This window comes from Myripristis murdjan, chromosome 22, assembly GCF_902150065.1.
Source record: "Myripristis murdjan chromosome 22, fMyrMur1.1, whole genome shotgun sequence".
Taxonomy (NCBI): domain Eukaryota; kingdom Metazoa; phylum Chordata; class Actinopteri; order Holocentriformes; family Holocentridae; genus Myripristis; species Myripristis murdjan.
In genome coordinates, this window is record NC_044001.1 from 4,922,457 (window position 1) to 4,938,121 (window position 15,665).

General features: G+C 38.3%; 2 protein-coding genes across 3 annotated transcripts; one reads left to right on the top strand and one right to left on the bottom strand.

The window, feature by feature from the left end:
- The first annotated feature begins 358 nt into the window (after positions 1-358).
- vps29 (VPS29 retromer complex component) lies at positions 359-7,208 on the top strand. Of its 2 annotated transcripts, XM_030044775.1 has the most exons (5): positions 379-475; positions 2,429-2,440; positions 4,397-4,588; positions 5,461-5,696; positions 6,695-7,208. In XM_030044775.1, the coding sequence occupies exons 1-5, from the start codon at positions 473-475 to the stop codon at positions 6,810-6,812; spliced, it is 561 nt and encodes a 186-aa protein (XP_029900635.1). In that variant the 5' UTR covers positions 379-472; the 3' UTR covers positions 6,813-7,208. The 2 variants fall into 2 exon arrangements, with proteins under 2 accessions (XP_029900636.1, XP_029900635.1); XM_030044776.1 differs by lacking the exon at positions 2,429-2,440 and having other exon boundaries at positions 359-475.
- Positions 7,097-13,489, bottom strand: LOC115354391 (protein FAM216A-like). The gene is made up of 7 exons (XM_030044774.1): positions 13,335-13,489; positions 13,100-13,128; positions 11,589-11,677; positions 11,060-11,186; positions 9,426-9,600; positions 9,052-9,134; positions 7,097-8,409 (listed from the first exon to the last, which is right to left on the bottom strand). The coding sequence occupies exons 1-7, from the start codon at positions 13,403-13,405 to the stop codon at positions 8,291-8,293; spliced, it is 693 nt and encodes a 230-aa protein (XP_029900634.1). The 5' UTR covers positions 13,406-13,489; the 3' UTR covers positions 7,097-8,290.
- Between the last annotated feature and the right edge of the window lie 2,176 nt (positions 13,490-15,665).

Genomic DNA, 15,665 nt, shown 5'->3' on the forward strand with positions numbered 1-15,665 from the left:
GCAGTGTTTAGCATCCCTCCAAGCTCCGTGCAACTGGACCTTTTTGTAATTGTATCTGCAGCCTGTTTGAGGTCTGATGGCTCCATGGATAAAAAAAAAAAAAAAAAAAAAAAATCTATTCTGATTTATTAAGTCACAGCTGTGAGGAGAAAATATCACAGTTGTGAGATATTAAGTTGGGAGGAGAAATCTCTTCACTCTGAGTTATTAAGCGACAATTGTGTGGGGGAAAAGTCGGAATTCTGGGACATTTGGCCGCAATCGTGATTTTAAAAAATTAAATTTTAGTATTTTTATTGTTTCATGTGGTAGAGCGTTGTAGAGCGTTTACTGCTTTTATTTTGAAAAGGAAGATACTGGCGCATGATCGCCTGCTGGTTTGACGAGCGCCTTCTCATTGGTCGACGACGCGCACGTCATGACGCACGTAGACGCTTCCTGAACTTGACTAGCAGCAACAGAATAACAGAAGATGGTGAGTATGAAAATGGCGAAAAAAACACAATTTCCACCCAGTTAGAGGAGAAGCTTCGAGCCCTGCGCTTGCATGTCGTCACCGAGGCTAGCTGCTTATTCAGACCAAGCGGCTACAAGTTTTAGAGAGCCTCAAATTTAAAGTTTTTTTGTTTTTTAAAAAAATGTTAGCTAGCCAGTGGATCAGCGGTCACATGACAGCTGAGGAGGAACGTTAGCCACAGAATCGCATCGCAGCAAGCTTGAACACACACACACACACTTTGAACACCTCTTTTCATTTGCACCGGTGGTGTTTGGGTTTTTAATTCACGTCCTTCTGTCATTTTTAGTTTGATTATGCGCTCACCTGTAAAGTCCTCATGTTTGTTTTTGTTGCTCCCTGTTAGCAAGGCAGGCTAACAGGCTAACAGCAACATTTTGCATGGCAGACTCCTTCCTGTGCGATTTATCCCTTTTTTAAAGTTTTTAATCTGCACCATAACTGCGATTTATAAATACTTACAGGCAACCAGGGACACACATTTTTATATCGCATAAGACTAGAGCTACTTATTTATCCCTATACTCATTCATTCATTAGATAATCCATATTGTTGGTTAAATGTCATCACACAAAATCACAGTGCATACAATAATAAAAGCACAGAACTCAGTAATGGAAATGGTTCCAGTGTGAGTGGTGTTTACTTGTTTAGCTGAGTTATTGCATTTTGAATGACAAACTTTTTTTTGAAATATCTTCTTACGATTTTGAGGGGATCAGACACAATTGTCTGGCTTTTTGTTTAATCTCTATTTTATATATTATACACATCCTAGTTGTCTCTGCTCTTTGCCAATAAATTTACTATTTACTACTACTATTAAGTTATGTTGATAAATCTTTCCACTCTGAGTCATTAAGTGGCAGTTGTGTGGGGAAAAAATCTGAATTTTGGGTCACTAGGCCACAATTATGATTAAAAAAAAAAAAAAACTTACATTTTAGTATTTTTTATGATCCCTTGGTTGGCATTGCCATGACTCATAATAACCAGCTCCTTCGTCTTATTTTCATTATTAAAAAAGGGCCACTGTCGTCACACCACTCAGGAAGATCACTAATATGGTGGAAAAATTTAGACTGAGTGACTGTTCACTGTTTGCGTGAGACTGACAAATACCATGTCTTAGGTATATTTATACAATAGGCAGGTTGAATTTGTAATTTGCATTTCTTTAGTGTGTGTTGGAGAGTGCACACAGCCTTGAGGTGCTCCTGTACTCAGGATGACTGAAGCAGAAGTGCTGATCGCTCTCTGTTTGATCTGTGAGGAACTCATCAATCCACTGAGTAACGTGGCCGCTGGCGTTAAAGTCACAAAGCCTTTTAATCAGAGCACGTTTCTGCGTACAATCCCCAGTGTCTCTCAAAAAAAAAAAAAAAAAAAAAAAAAAAAAATACACACACACAACTTATTAATAGTATTTATTACTGATATTACTGATATAAACCGGGATTTGTATTGACAAAATCTTTGACTGCCGTCTCACCTCTGTTTTCTACCTGCATTCAAACACTTTAATCTTCTTCATCACGTGGTTTTGCGTTGATTCATACTCACTCAGGCCCATAATCATACAATTTGCTTTATTGTAATTAATCACTAACCAGCCCAGTAACCATTAACAGTTGATTTAACCACATTGTCATATAACTTTTCTGATTTGTTTGGAATGATTAAAACCTGTCTACTTATAATCCCATTCACTTTTTTAATTTCTAATTTCAGTTTTGTTTTCCCCCTCTTGTCCCAACTGTTTTCTTGTCTTAATTTTGTTGTTTTTTTGTTTGTTTGTTTTTCCCAATCTTTGATCATGCCTCATGCCGTTCTCTCCACGCACACCCTGCCTTCCTCCTATCTCACCCTCTCCTCCTCCCACCCCTCCCCGCCCGTCTCCAATCAACCAGGCTGGTCACCGGGTAAGTGCCCTCGCTCTGCGTTGGATCCCTGTTCTCTGCTCGCTCTTCTGCCTTGCACACTAATTTGGGATTGGGATTGGGATTGGGACTGGGACTGGGATAGCACACTGGTGGCGGTCTTGCTGTCACCAGGTCACACGGCGCCGGCAGCAGCTGCTGGTTCAGCAAGCGCAGTGTGGAGATGTTGTGCTTAGCCGGCGTTTGATGCTTTAACTTTGACTGCACTCAGCTGCGTTCTGAATAATAACTGAAATTAACTGCATCCAAAATAAGATAGAAAGTCCCCATATTGTTAGTTTTCATGGTTTTGCTTTCAGATTTCAAGTCCAGAGCAATACTCCCTGTGATATTTTGTAAATCAAGAGTTCTTATTTATTTATTTTTATATTTATTTATTTATGTATTTATGTATTAAACAAATTTGACAGTTCTGGACTATGATTGGCTGGCCGCAGCAGATGCTCTAATTTAAACGAGGTAAACCTGCTGAGTGGAAGCTTTCCAATTCAGTGCTGAAAACTCGCCTGATTGAATGAATTTGAGTAATTCTTTAGTGAGAGGAGCCAATTGGGAGCCAGTACAAAAAGTGCGCTTTGCTGTCGTTAACTCTGAAACTGCTTGGAAATAAAAGTAGGAGTGTTTGAAATTAAATTTAAATTTAGCCACCAACATTTTTTGTTTGTACATGTATATAAAACTAAGGACTTTTTTTTCTAGAATCCCTAAAATAAAAGGCCTCTTAAACATATTTGTCCATCCACCACAGTGGCTGTCACAGTCCAAAATTCACACACCGGTTTTATATTTTATCAGCCAAAATGTTTTTTTTTTTCCCCCAAAGGGCAGGATCAGTAAATGATGTTTTGTTACCTGTTGTAGTGTCTGCCATGTCTGCCAGAGCAGATAAACACACTAACCAACATTCACTAGCATTTTTCTGCTGCCTGGTGGTAATTTCCAACTCTGATAGGAGTTATTTTTGTTATTTATGGTCTTTCAGGTTTGTGTATATCTATTTTTATTGACCCTTTGTGCTGTGTGGAAATATAATTACCCCTCTTATGTGCTACACCAGCTATTGAGTGTCAAAATTCAACTTTTTGATCATTTTTCTGTCATCAGCTATTCTCATATTCTTTGTGAGATGACCTTCATGACCCAGTTAGAATTTAGACACTCAATATCTCAAGTCTTTGTGCTTTTCACTCACATCCCTCGCTTACTCACCAGATAAAATCTCCCTATGAGGTGTGTGAATTTCATTTTGGTTTGTGTTGATACTGTTTTTAATTTATCCACCTAGGCTGATGTTTGTGTGGAGTGACATAACACTAGCCAAAAGGTTTGTTTGACAGGATAGCGTAATAACTAGGGATGGGACAATAAATCAAAATTCAACGTATCAAAATGGAAAAATGCGACAGTGAGTATCATGTGGCAAAAAAATGAATCGCCACATCAGCTACGTTTTATTTGCAGAAAGTTGTCAACAACAGATTAGATGACTTGCTCATCACAATTGCACTGTGAAAATTCTTTTTATTTACACTTTTCATTGGCACATTTTTAAAAATTGTTTGCATTTTAGCAAGCCTGCGTCATTACTAGAAAGACTTGTGGCTCAAAAATAAACTGCACAGTCTTGCTTTGTTGTCATTAAACTGTTATTCATTAGATTGTATCTTGGTTATGTTGAATTGTATCATGAGATTAGTCCGTCATCCCATCCCTAATATTAACACTAACCAAGGTGTAAAGTAACCATCTGGACTCTCTATGCATCGTCTTCTACTGCTGAAATTAGCCGTGGCATCCCACAGGGTTGTGTCCTGGGCCCCCTATTATTTCACTTCATGTGTTTTTATGTTGCATTACCTGGTTTTAAGTGCACAGGCTCGCTCTCTCAGGGTTCCCTGTTGGTTGGTTAACATCGTCTGTGTCTGTCCGTGCTGTCAGTTGGTCCTGGTGTTAGGTGACCTGCACATCCCCCACCGATGCAACACGCTGCCAGCCAAGTTCAAGAAGCTGTTGGTCCCCGGGAAGATCCAGCACATCCTCTGCACGGGGAACCTCTGCACCAAGGAGAGCTATGACTACCTGAAGACCCTTGCTGGAGACGTCCACATAGTCAGAGGAGACTTTGACGAGGTCTGTGTGATGGTTGAGTCTTAATGGTTGTCACTGATGGACCAATTTACTGATAGATTATATGGTTAATCCAATTTTTTTTGTCAGCTGACCCTTTGCAATTTTGCATAGTGCACCTTTAAAGGAGGAACATTTTTGTGCTTCTTGCATAAATATGTCCTGCTGCTCTTCCCCTGTTGATTTCTGTAATCTATTCAGTTTTGTTTTCATTATCCCAGAGATTACATTTTTGATGACCAGTGTTCACACCTGTAGAGAAGAAATATTAAAAAGCAGAGATATGAACACAGACAACATGATATGAATCAGGTTGGCAGTATAAGAGCAAATAGGACAAACTGTATGTTTCACCTGCTTCTTTAGTCTTCACTGACCAGCCGTTAAGCTTCAGAGGGTCTCTAGCATTTCTTAACTCAAAATGATACAAAAAGTCATAATTCGCCTGGAATAAAAATGTCATTGCAAGGAGGAAGGAAATAAGGCTATTGCCAGTGACCTGGACAAAGCGCAGCACTGTAATGTTGTAATTATGCCCTTTTTGTTTGGCAAATTGCAAACAAAGTTTTATCAAAAATTACACCATCACTTCCTTATACCATGGTTCTCAGTGCTGTGCTTTCTAAGCTAAAAAAAGTCTGCAGAATTCAATTGCAAAGAAACATGACAGTAGCTTATTTGACTGAGTAGTTCTCCTTGTCTGGTTGAAGGTGTGTAGATCAGTCAGATCAGCAGGTGTATCATTTGGTCACAGATTCTTGGGCTTCAAAGACCCACAGTAAAGAACCACTTTAATAATGTAATTGTAAGAAATGAATGCAACAACAGCACATAAATCTCACTGTGTGTGTTGTGTTTTTTTCCTGCCCCCTCAGAACCTGAACTACCCAGAGCAGAAGGTGGTGACGGTGGGCCAGTTTAAGATCGGTCTGATCCACGGCCACCAGGTGATCCCCTGGGGCGACATGGCCAGCCTGGCGCTGCTGCAGAGGCAGCTGGACGTCGACATCCTCATCTCGGGACACACACACAAGTTTGAGGCCTTCGAGAATGAAAACAAGTTCTACATCAACCCCGGCTCGGCCACTGGAGCTTACAACGCACTGGAGAGGTAGAGGAACAACCGATGTGTTGGTTGTTTTTCTTTTAAAGTATTGCTATGTGAAATAAAGGCATTTTAACTTTACTGTCACTGACATGTATGGTGTGTCATATCAGCTCTGGACCACATATCTGGTGTTAGAAGAGCTCTGCACCACTGAGCAACCGTCTTTCCTCCTCTCTTCCTTTTTTCCCGTCTTGGCCGTGTTGGTTAAATGTTTTCAGCTAGGCAGCTCAAACTGGTGATCCAACGTTTAAATTATTTTTCTGAATTAACTTTTTCATACCATGTGAAGTGGTAAAATACCTTTGGCGAGATAGCAGGTCGCCACATTGGTGTGTTCATTCCACCTCACACTTTTCACACATATGTTTTTTTTATATTTTGCTGATTTGATGAATGCACTGATAATTGTCGACTGGTGTTGGTGCTGGTGGCCACTCCCTCCCCAGCTGATACCAAGTCAATGCATGCATGCCTACATCATCCTGCAACCACAACAGTCCACATGTATTTTCTCTCAAACTTAAAGTCTGAAGACACTGTAACAACTGGTCAGTATTTGATATTGTGAAAAATATTGCAAATAACTGCAAATATCACGATTGTCAATAATATCTAATATCAAAAACAAGTAAATTTTTGGACTGCTTTGTTCTTCAAGTGCAATTTATATGCCTATAGTCTGCAAGCACAAAATTTCTTTTCACTTGTAAATGTTTATGCACAATTTTTAAATAAACAAGTGTGTGGTGAGTAGGATTTCTGTTTTCGTCGCCACGTTGCATCAAGTATTAAAATTTTCACTGAATTTGGTATCATCTACCAAAATTCTGGCATCATGACGTCAGTTAAGTGCAACATAAGATGGAGATGAATTTCCTGAATCATTAAAATTATAAGCGTCCAGCAGCAGGAGTGCACAGGTCAGAGGATATTCTTGTGGCTGTGGAGTTTTACTTTGAAACGTCTAACGTGAACAAACGTCTTCTGCTGTCTTTTTCCAGCAACATCATCCCCTCTTTTGTATTAATGGACATCCAGGCATCGACGGTGGTGACGTACGTGTACCAGCTGATCGGTGACGATGTCAAAGTTGAGAGAATCGAGTACAAGAAATCTTAAAGAGGCAGAGGACGGCGGCGAGGAGGGGGGGCAGTCCTCCTTCACTATAGTTTCATTCCTTTTCCACCACGGGCCGCAGCCCCGTCACCACAACAAGGTTAATGCTGTAACGAGCTGTCTGCTAACTTAACTCTAAAAAAAGAAATATGTATTATATCGTTTGTATGTTATCAGCGTTCGCTTGTGTCCGAGCTTCTCATTTCGGTAACTGTAGAGAATGAAATGATGTCACATGTATTTGTAATCAAAAGAATTATTTGGTGCCATTTTGTTTTTTTTTTTTATTTTATTTTATTTTTCCCCCTTTACCACATCCCGGACATGTAACCCACAGGCCTTTAGTTTCCTGTAGTCGACCCTCTTTCAGTCCCACAATAAAGATCTAATTTGACTCTATCTGCTTGTTTGTGATTTTATCCTGACAGTTGTAGTTGCTTCGGGTGAAACTGTGTAAAATTGTTCTTTTAGAAAGGTGTTACTGACTGAATTTATTTATTTACAGCCTCCAATGATACATGTAGTGGGAAATAAAATTAGAGCAAGTTTACAAAGTTCAGTGTGAAATTATATTTAAAATGACTCAACATGAATGCCAGTGAATATGAAAAGATAGTTCAGAACACAAAATATGGAAAAACAAGATTAATGGGACACAATTCATTAGAAATAATAATAATAAAAAAAAAAAAAGACAAGTCTAAACAAGCAGAGGTTGGTTTTGCCAGCCTGATGCGGTCACACCAGCCGTTTTGAAGTGTGTGTGGATCATTTGATTATGTTGCAGCTGGGTCAAAGATGCTCCATGCTCTTAGGCCAAAGATTATGAACAGCTCATGATGGTAGAACACAAAGTGGCAAAACAAGCCCCATACAAGTTGGAATAACTCTTTATGCATTTGACCCTTCATTTATCTGTTTTTTTTTTTTTTTTTTTTTTTTACACGTGAAAACGAAAACTGTTGCCTGTTGGTCACTAAAAGGTGCAAAAAAAAAGCAATTTGCTTCAGAAAACTCATCTGTTTTTACTTTGTGGTATGTTCTGATTTAAAAAAAAAAAAATCTTATTGGCAAAAATTTAGTGTTTCCAATACAAATGTATCAAATGTATCATTATAGCCCAGTAAAGTTGAGTCTGAAAAGGAACAAAATGCCCTCAAAACTCAATTAAAGGGGAAAAAATATCTGGAAAAAAAAATCTTACCCTTAATATAAGCCACTAAGCAATATTTTATGTTAAAATACAGCTGCAACATCCCTTTTAAGATGTTGTATATACTCCTGTAATATCCTGGTGACGGGGAAATTGTATCAGACAGGAAATTGGATGAAACAGAATGTTAATGGAATAAATAAATAAAACAGCAGCTCTCTGTCCCACCAACGACCTCCACCATATGATAAAAAAAGAAATACTGGTCAGAAGTGAACGCTGTTGATGCTACAAGATGTTAATATGACAACTCAAGGCCATAAATCTGTTATAAATCTGTCAGCGTGTCGTTGTCGTCGTCTCCCATAGAAAGTGAACTCATGCATTCACTCATGGACTCATCTGGCTCGTCCTCCTCTTCCTCCTCCAGCAGCTTCGTCCTCCATCCTGACAACAAACGGACGATAAAGTTTCTTTTCCTGCTGCCTATAATGTTCAGGTTTTCTTTTTGTCACAGTAATAGAGGTGTTCATTTACTTCTATGTTTGGCATTGAGCTCATAGTTAGTGCTGCTGTTGGACTGGACTGCATTTTACTGACAGCTGTTTATACTATTCTGTCCCCCCTCATTGTATATAACTAAGAAGGACAAAAAATTAGAAACACCTCTCTATATAATGTAGTCCAGTACAAGACCTCTGCAAACTACAACCTCAATCATACACATAGAACTAAATTTACACATTCTCCACAATTTCAATACAAACTGAACATTATAAACTTTCTTAAAAAGGGGAATTTATGTGGCATTGAACTGCATTAGATTGTACACATGGACCTAAAAAAGACAGAGTAGGTTTTCCAACAAATACTAGCACTAAACAAATCACTTCAAAATGTCCTTACAGACATAAAATGATTACAAATAAATTCCAGTTAGATAAACTAAGAAATTAAGTAGAATAACTGAAGTATAAATACAGTTTAATAAACCTGCTGTTTGAAATAGCCTCATGACTGAAAAAATAAGTTTTTTCCAGCTTGAACTGTTAAAATGCTCCAGTTACTGTAATTCATTTTGGGACTTACTTGGTGGGCTTCTTTTCAAACTGGGCACCCTTGTTGTGTGTTTCTTTGACTTTTTGATTTTTGGTGTTGATGTGGTATTAGACCTGAAATATTAAACACACACAGGGGTGTTACAGATAATGACATGTTCTACATGTTGTTTATCTCCAGTGTGAAATACTTTAAATTGCTGGAGCAAAATAAAAACATGTTATCTTGAATTTTGAGGCATAACAAGCAGTTTCAACCCTCTGTTAATACAACCTGGGTGATGTTTTTTTTTATTTATTTTTAGTGACTTAAAATGATGAAGTTGAGGTGAAACATTCTCCTGACCGGATTTATTATGTTATGCAGATGACGTGTTTGACATGACATTGACATTTTGACCTCACCTGATTTGTCCGGTTGGGATTTTTGGGAGGAGGGATTTCCCAGGATTCTTTGCTCCACTGTTTGTCTGTTTTGTCCAATTAGGAAGTTCTGAGTCATGTTTTTCTCTCTCGTCGTGTTCCTCTCCAGTCTGAACATCTGGGATCACAAACACGTCGTCTCTGTCGACGCCAAAGCCTGCAAACCAAGCCGAGAAAAAGCAAAACCAGTGCAGTTCCTCTGGTCACAGAAATGCTGTTTAAATGAATTAACGCTGATGAGCTGTGAGAGTCAGAGTGCAGGATTTTCATTGTGTTTCATCCTACAATAAAAAAAAATCTTTTAAAGGGGCGTTTGGTAATCTGTGACCTATGGCGACCTCTGCTGGCGATGAGTAGGAATTGCAACAGCACTGGTGGAAGTTGAATCCTAATGGAATGACATTTTGGAGCAGCGTGCCTCCCTAACCCTCTGAGACCTGAGGGAGATACCCTTTTTTCTTTTTCAAAATATTGTATATTTTATATTATATTATTATATTATTTATTTTATATTACATATTTATATTTTTTATAAATTTATTTATATGTATATTTGTTTGTTTGAAAGCATAGTCTTGCACATTTCAAATATTCTGTTATTTTGAATACATCATTTTATTAATTTCTTTCTTTATTTTTTTTTTAAGAGTTTTTTGGGGTTAGAGATTATTATTTATTCTTCTTCTCTTTTTTTGATGGCACTGTATGCTTTTCTAACAAAAAATTTGCATCTTCACAGGCCAAAGTAAGGATTTAAAAAATGTTTGAATTTTTTTTTTGAATTTTATTTCTCAGTAAATTTCTAACTCCTCTTTTGGTGGTTTTGAACTTTTTGTACTAGTGCAACTCTGTTTCCTATGGGACAGGTAAGTGTAACGTAGTTTTTTGTGACTGACTTTTTAATCTGTTTTCCTCATATGTTCACATTCATAAACAAAAATGATAGTCAGTGCAGAGAGATGAAACAAGCATACAAAAAAACCCAATCCCCCAGTAAGATAATAGATAATTACATAATTACAGCATATTATAGGCTATGCTCTCATAATAAACCATAATGAACACTCTGTATTAACTGACTGCACATATTATCCAGAAGATATATTCTTGAGAATAAAAATTAAAATAAATAAATAAATAAATAAAAATAGTGTACAACTTACACTCATAAGCTGGCTGCTTGTGAGTGTAACGCTGTATTTTAAAAATTGTACAGTATTTTATTGTCTTATAAAACATAAAAAAATATGAGCAAATAAAAATAAAATATTTTTTTATTTTTTCCAAAAATATTTAACTGCTTATATATACACACACACACACACACACACACACACACACATATATATATATATATATAGATATATAGATATATATATATAGATATATAGATATATATATATAGATAGATAGATAGATAGATATAGATTATATAGATATAGATATAGATAGATAGATAGATAGATATACATACATACACACACACATATATATAAAATAGGTGGATGTCATAACATAGAAAATTGTCTAAAGAGGTGAAAAATTATTTTTTCAGTGTTCAAGTTGTTAAAGTGAGGCTGAGGGTGACGAGGAGGAGTGTGGCTCCTCTTCCTCACCTGCTGCAGCGCTCCTGTGCAGCACGTTCAGGTAGTGCCGTGTGATGAGGCTGCGCACGCGCTCACCACTGCAGGACGCCGCCACGGTGTACAGGAACTCCCTCTGAGCCGGGCTCAGCTCCGCATGCTGAGGACAAACACACACACACACACACACACACACACACACAGGTCATGTTTCACACACGGTGTCACACTCACAGGTTTCCCCAGCGTGACAATTGACAGATACGAATTAGTTTTGTTTGATTTGATTTTGTTTTGTTTTATTCTGAATTGTATGATGGCATATTAGGGCCATTATAGGGAGAAAAAAAATACAGAGCCAGAGGAGGGAGGGGGGGTTATATTCCTAGAAAAAAAAATCCCAGACTAAATTTATGAGAAAAAAGCTTGGATGACATCTATATAAAAAGGTAAACAGAATTTATCTGAAAACAAATGGGGGCTTTTTACTGCCTGTGTGAAACGTCTTGATGGATGATGATGAAGAGGACGAGACCAGCGAGCGGTAACGTTGCTGCTTTACCTTCAGAAACGGGCCGGCCGTCACGGTCTTGGGGATGTGCACCGTCACCACACCCTGGAGCTTCGGTTCGTGTCTCGAGGCCGGCAGCTCTGTTCACCAGAGAGACCACAAAACAACAGTTTGAGTTTCTTTTGGCAACCTTTAATTTTCTTATAAAAATATTCGTATTGGCATTTTCTTTATTGGCTTCCCATCCCATCTGTCATTCCCCCTGTCCAATATCTGTCAACAGTGTTCCCTAAAAGTAAAATAAAAAGAAAATGATAACAGATAATTTAGAACGCCAGTTAAGCAAATAGTCTAAATAATAATGACACATATTCTCATTCAGTAGTTTTTCTTTATTTTTATTATTTCCTACTTTGTACGGTAGATAATACTGAAGACGTCAAAACTATGAAAGAACACATGTGATTATGTAAACAACCCAGAATATGCTTTAATAATCAAAATAAAGAGAAATCACTGAATGAGAGGGTGTGTCCAAACTTTTGACTGGTACTGGTAAATAAATAAAAATTAAATAAAACAAAGGGTACATCCAAAATTGAATGAATATAAGAGGTTTAATACATGAAAATGTGTTAAGTCTTGACTCTTGACAGTGAGTTACAAAACGGATACACAACCAGATTTATACTAAAATATCTTTCATATTTGACTTGTTAAAGATGCATCTGGTTATTTTCCAAAAAAAATATAAGAGTTTCCCCTGGGTTTTATAAAAGGAATCAGATCTTCCTATGATGGCAAAAATGAGCCTGAGACGACTGATCGAGCCTGCAGGAGGAGGTTTGATCGATTTTACTCCTCAATCATCTGGAGAAGTGTCACAAGAGGAATATGTCGTAAAATTTGCAGAAATGTGGACTAGATGCAGAAAGAAAGACACTTTTGGGCACGTTTTTCCTCCGTACCAGCCAATCAATAAGCTCTTCTCCTCTTGGAAATGCCACATTTGCTTGTTCTGATGAAGTTCGCCTGTTGTTTCTCCATTATCTTAGTTTAAAAGAATCAAATTTGATTGCTAAGTGTTGAAAAGGTCAAGGTAGATGTTGCATTTCGTGTGCCAAAGCTGTGAGGCCGGTGGCTGAAAAACGAGCCTCCTGTCCTGCCTGTGCATCTCAAACACCTCGGTTACGCTCGGGGAGTCAAAGCAAAGAGTTTCCAGTCAGAAAAACCAAACGTGTGCAGCTTTTCCCCGAGTAACAGAGCAGGCATGACCCGGGCTCGGACTCGGGTGTAGGGTTTCCCCTGGTTTCCACGCCGCTGTGTCCCCGTTAGAAAGCCTGCCACTCAGGTTTCAGGGCCGGGACTGGATATACCGACATGTGTTGTTGTGTTTATTTGGCACCGAGAGAGAGCATGCACATCCGAAATCCTAACCGAGGAAAGACAAAGAAACAGAGACGGTCCAGCGGATTCAGCCTTACAAAGCAGCCAAGGGAGCATCAAGCTGTCATCATGCTTTATTTCTCATTAAAATATTGCAGCAGACATCATGAACTTACCTGTTTTTGACATGTATGTGGTTTCACACCTGCAACACAAATCAAGTTTTATCAGACAAGTATCATTAAACAGTATCTGCTCTATTCACTAGCATAGCTTTCCTAAATTAAAAGAGGATATTTGAAAATAAGAATCAGCACGGTATACAATCTAATGTGCATTCATAGCTAGAGGGTTTAGAAGAGTGAAATGACTGGATTCACTGTGTTGTAGATCGTTAAAATATTAATTTACCTCTGCAAAGCCTCACGGTGATGAGCCCTGTGCATGTTCTGGTTTTCTGCAAATGTCACCTGCTTCTTCATGGTGAGGGGGCGTCCAGCCGAGCCTCCTGCTGCAGCTTCAGCGACACGCAGCCTCCGTCCTCTGAAGTCACTCAGGTCCGTCCAGGTGAGTCATCACAGAGAAGTGGCTGCTGGAGCTCGTTAAGTACCTGGAGGCGTGGTGGGTGTGGCCTTCAACCAGGAAGGATTAGCCCAAAACGAGCCGACAGATCAGCTCGGTTTGGATTTCACAATGATAAAACCAAAGATAGTTAATAAAAACAGAGATGTTGGAGCAGGCATCGACAGGAAACTGTGAGAAACTTACAATTAGCAACGTCTAAAAGCAAAACTACAAATACTTCTATAAATACCTGTGTATGAGTGTAAAAAATTGTGTGAACTGGTGTCCTATATATATATGTATGTATGTATATATATATATATATATATATATATGTGTGTGTGTGTGTGTGTGTGTGTGTGTGTGTACATACATATATATGTATGTATGTATGTATGTGTGTGTGTGTGTGTGTGTGTGTAGATATATATATATATATATATATAAAATAAAATAATTTTTTTACACTTCTGAGAAGATGTTACTAATCAGGTTAGCTCAAAATTTTACTTTTCAAAATTGAAATTGAATTAATGAAAAAATATGAAAAAAAAAGTTGTGCATTAGTGAAAGTACTTTGTCTTGTATTCTGAATTGGTGACCTGTGATGCTGAACAGGAGTAAGCCAAAAAATAAAATTAAAGAAAAAGAAAAAAAACAAAACAAAACAATCAGTTTAGCTCAAATCTCAAAATTTGACTTTTCAAAACTGACGAGTGACAATCCAAAGTGAAGCAGAATATAGTTGCACTGTTAATCTTTTTTTTTTTTTAAATGTTTCTTGGCTTTTCAAAAGGCTGAGACTTTGGATTTGACTCTAAAAATCAGATTATTCTTATTCCTTCTAGAACGGTGGATTCATGTGGGATTTATAAACCACAAAAACTCGAAACTGAAACAGTTTGCAGACAAATGTAGTTTTGAATATTTGACACATTTGGTCTAAATATTTTTGTGCATGGTTTACCTGTGCAGGTGAATATGCGTCGGTGCAGGTCCATTAAAGCTCATTGACAGCGTGCTGTGACGGTGTCTGTCCGGCAGATGGCACGATAGAGGGCTTTTTAAAGATTAATGCAGAAGCTGCAACCGTTTTGAGTTTCTCTCTCATCTGTTTTGAAAAATGCACAGAGTCTGTGTGTGGGCATGTGTGTGTGTGTGTGTGTAAAGAGGAGGGGAATTTCAATCTAGGCTTGAGCTGGGCGGCGGTGGAGTTCACTCACAGATTATCATGTCTCTGGGTTTTTCCATGCACTTTGATGTTTACTGACTTGATGTTTGGACTCTGTTTTCTTTCTGTTTGTCCCTGTGTTTCTCTGTGTTTCTGATGTCTCGGTTTCCTGTGTCCTCTCCTGTGTCAGTTTGGACACACTTGAGGCTTGTGCAGTCTCAGCTTCTGTTGGTAGCTTTTCCCAACAAGTACCACCTCATAACATGTAATTTTCTGGCAAAAACTCACCAAAATGCTCCATTCACGTAATGCAAAAAAGCTCTGCAATGTTATAAAAATGCACATGGCTTCTCTACCACCGACCTTGCCGCTTACACACATGTGATGTAACTGTAGTTTTAGATTTGCATATATTTTTTGACTTTTGCTCGTACTTCCGAGTCCCATGCCGCTACTTACTATCACTTGCACGCTCATGCTCACATTTTGTGTTGCAGACTCCACTGAAACCAGACAGCTGCCTACCTGTACATGCACCCAGCGGCAGCATCTACACCCTCACCTGTACCTCCGCCTTCAGAGGACGAACCCAACGCTACCACAACATAGCTGCTAATTCCATCTGCATCTGAGTCAACACCTTGTGCATTCTTATCTGCCCCGTTAGCGCTTTGTTTTTTCCACACATTCCCCAACAAAATACATAATATATTAACCTTCATAATTTCTTTACTGTCAATAGTTGTTTCATGCATAACCCTTTGTGTGTGTATATTCACATTTACATTGCCTTTTTGTGCTCCCATTTGGGTCTGCATGTTTCACCTGCACTCATTAGACAACACGCACACTCTTCTAGTCCACTACATTTTACTTTTTCTCTGTAGGCATACCTACACATGACGTACATTCTGCATAAAATGAACGCAGTCATGCATGGACCAAATAAAGCTAAAATTAACTAATAATGGCATAATACAGAGTTACAGGTGCTCAAAGTTCATACT

Excerpts from the sequence above, each read along its gene's own strand:
- vps29 (XM_030044775.1), top strand. Across the intron at positions 4,589-5,460 it reads TCAGAGGAGACTTTGACGAG|AACCTGAACTACCCAGAGCA; the intron begins GTCTGTGTGATG and ends CTGCCCCCTCAG. Across the intron at positions 5,697-6,694 it reads GCTTACAACGCACTGGAGAG|CAACATCATCCCCTCTTTTG; the intron begins GTAGAGGAACAA and ends GTCTTTTTCCAG.
- LOC115354391 (XM_030044774.1), bottom strand. The coding sequence starts at position 13,405 with ATGAAGAAGCAGGTGACATTTGCAGAAAACCAGAACATGCACAGGGCT. Across the intron at positions 9,601-11,059 it reads GCACAGGAGCGCTGCAGCAG|GCTTTGGCGTCGACAGAGAC; the intron begins GTGAGGAAGAGG and ends CTTGGTTTGCAG. Across the intron at positions 9,135-9,425 it reads ATCCCAACCGGACAAATCAG|GTCTAATACCACATCAACAC; the intron begins GTGAGGTCAAAA and ends TTAATATTTCAG.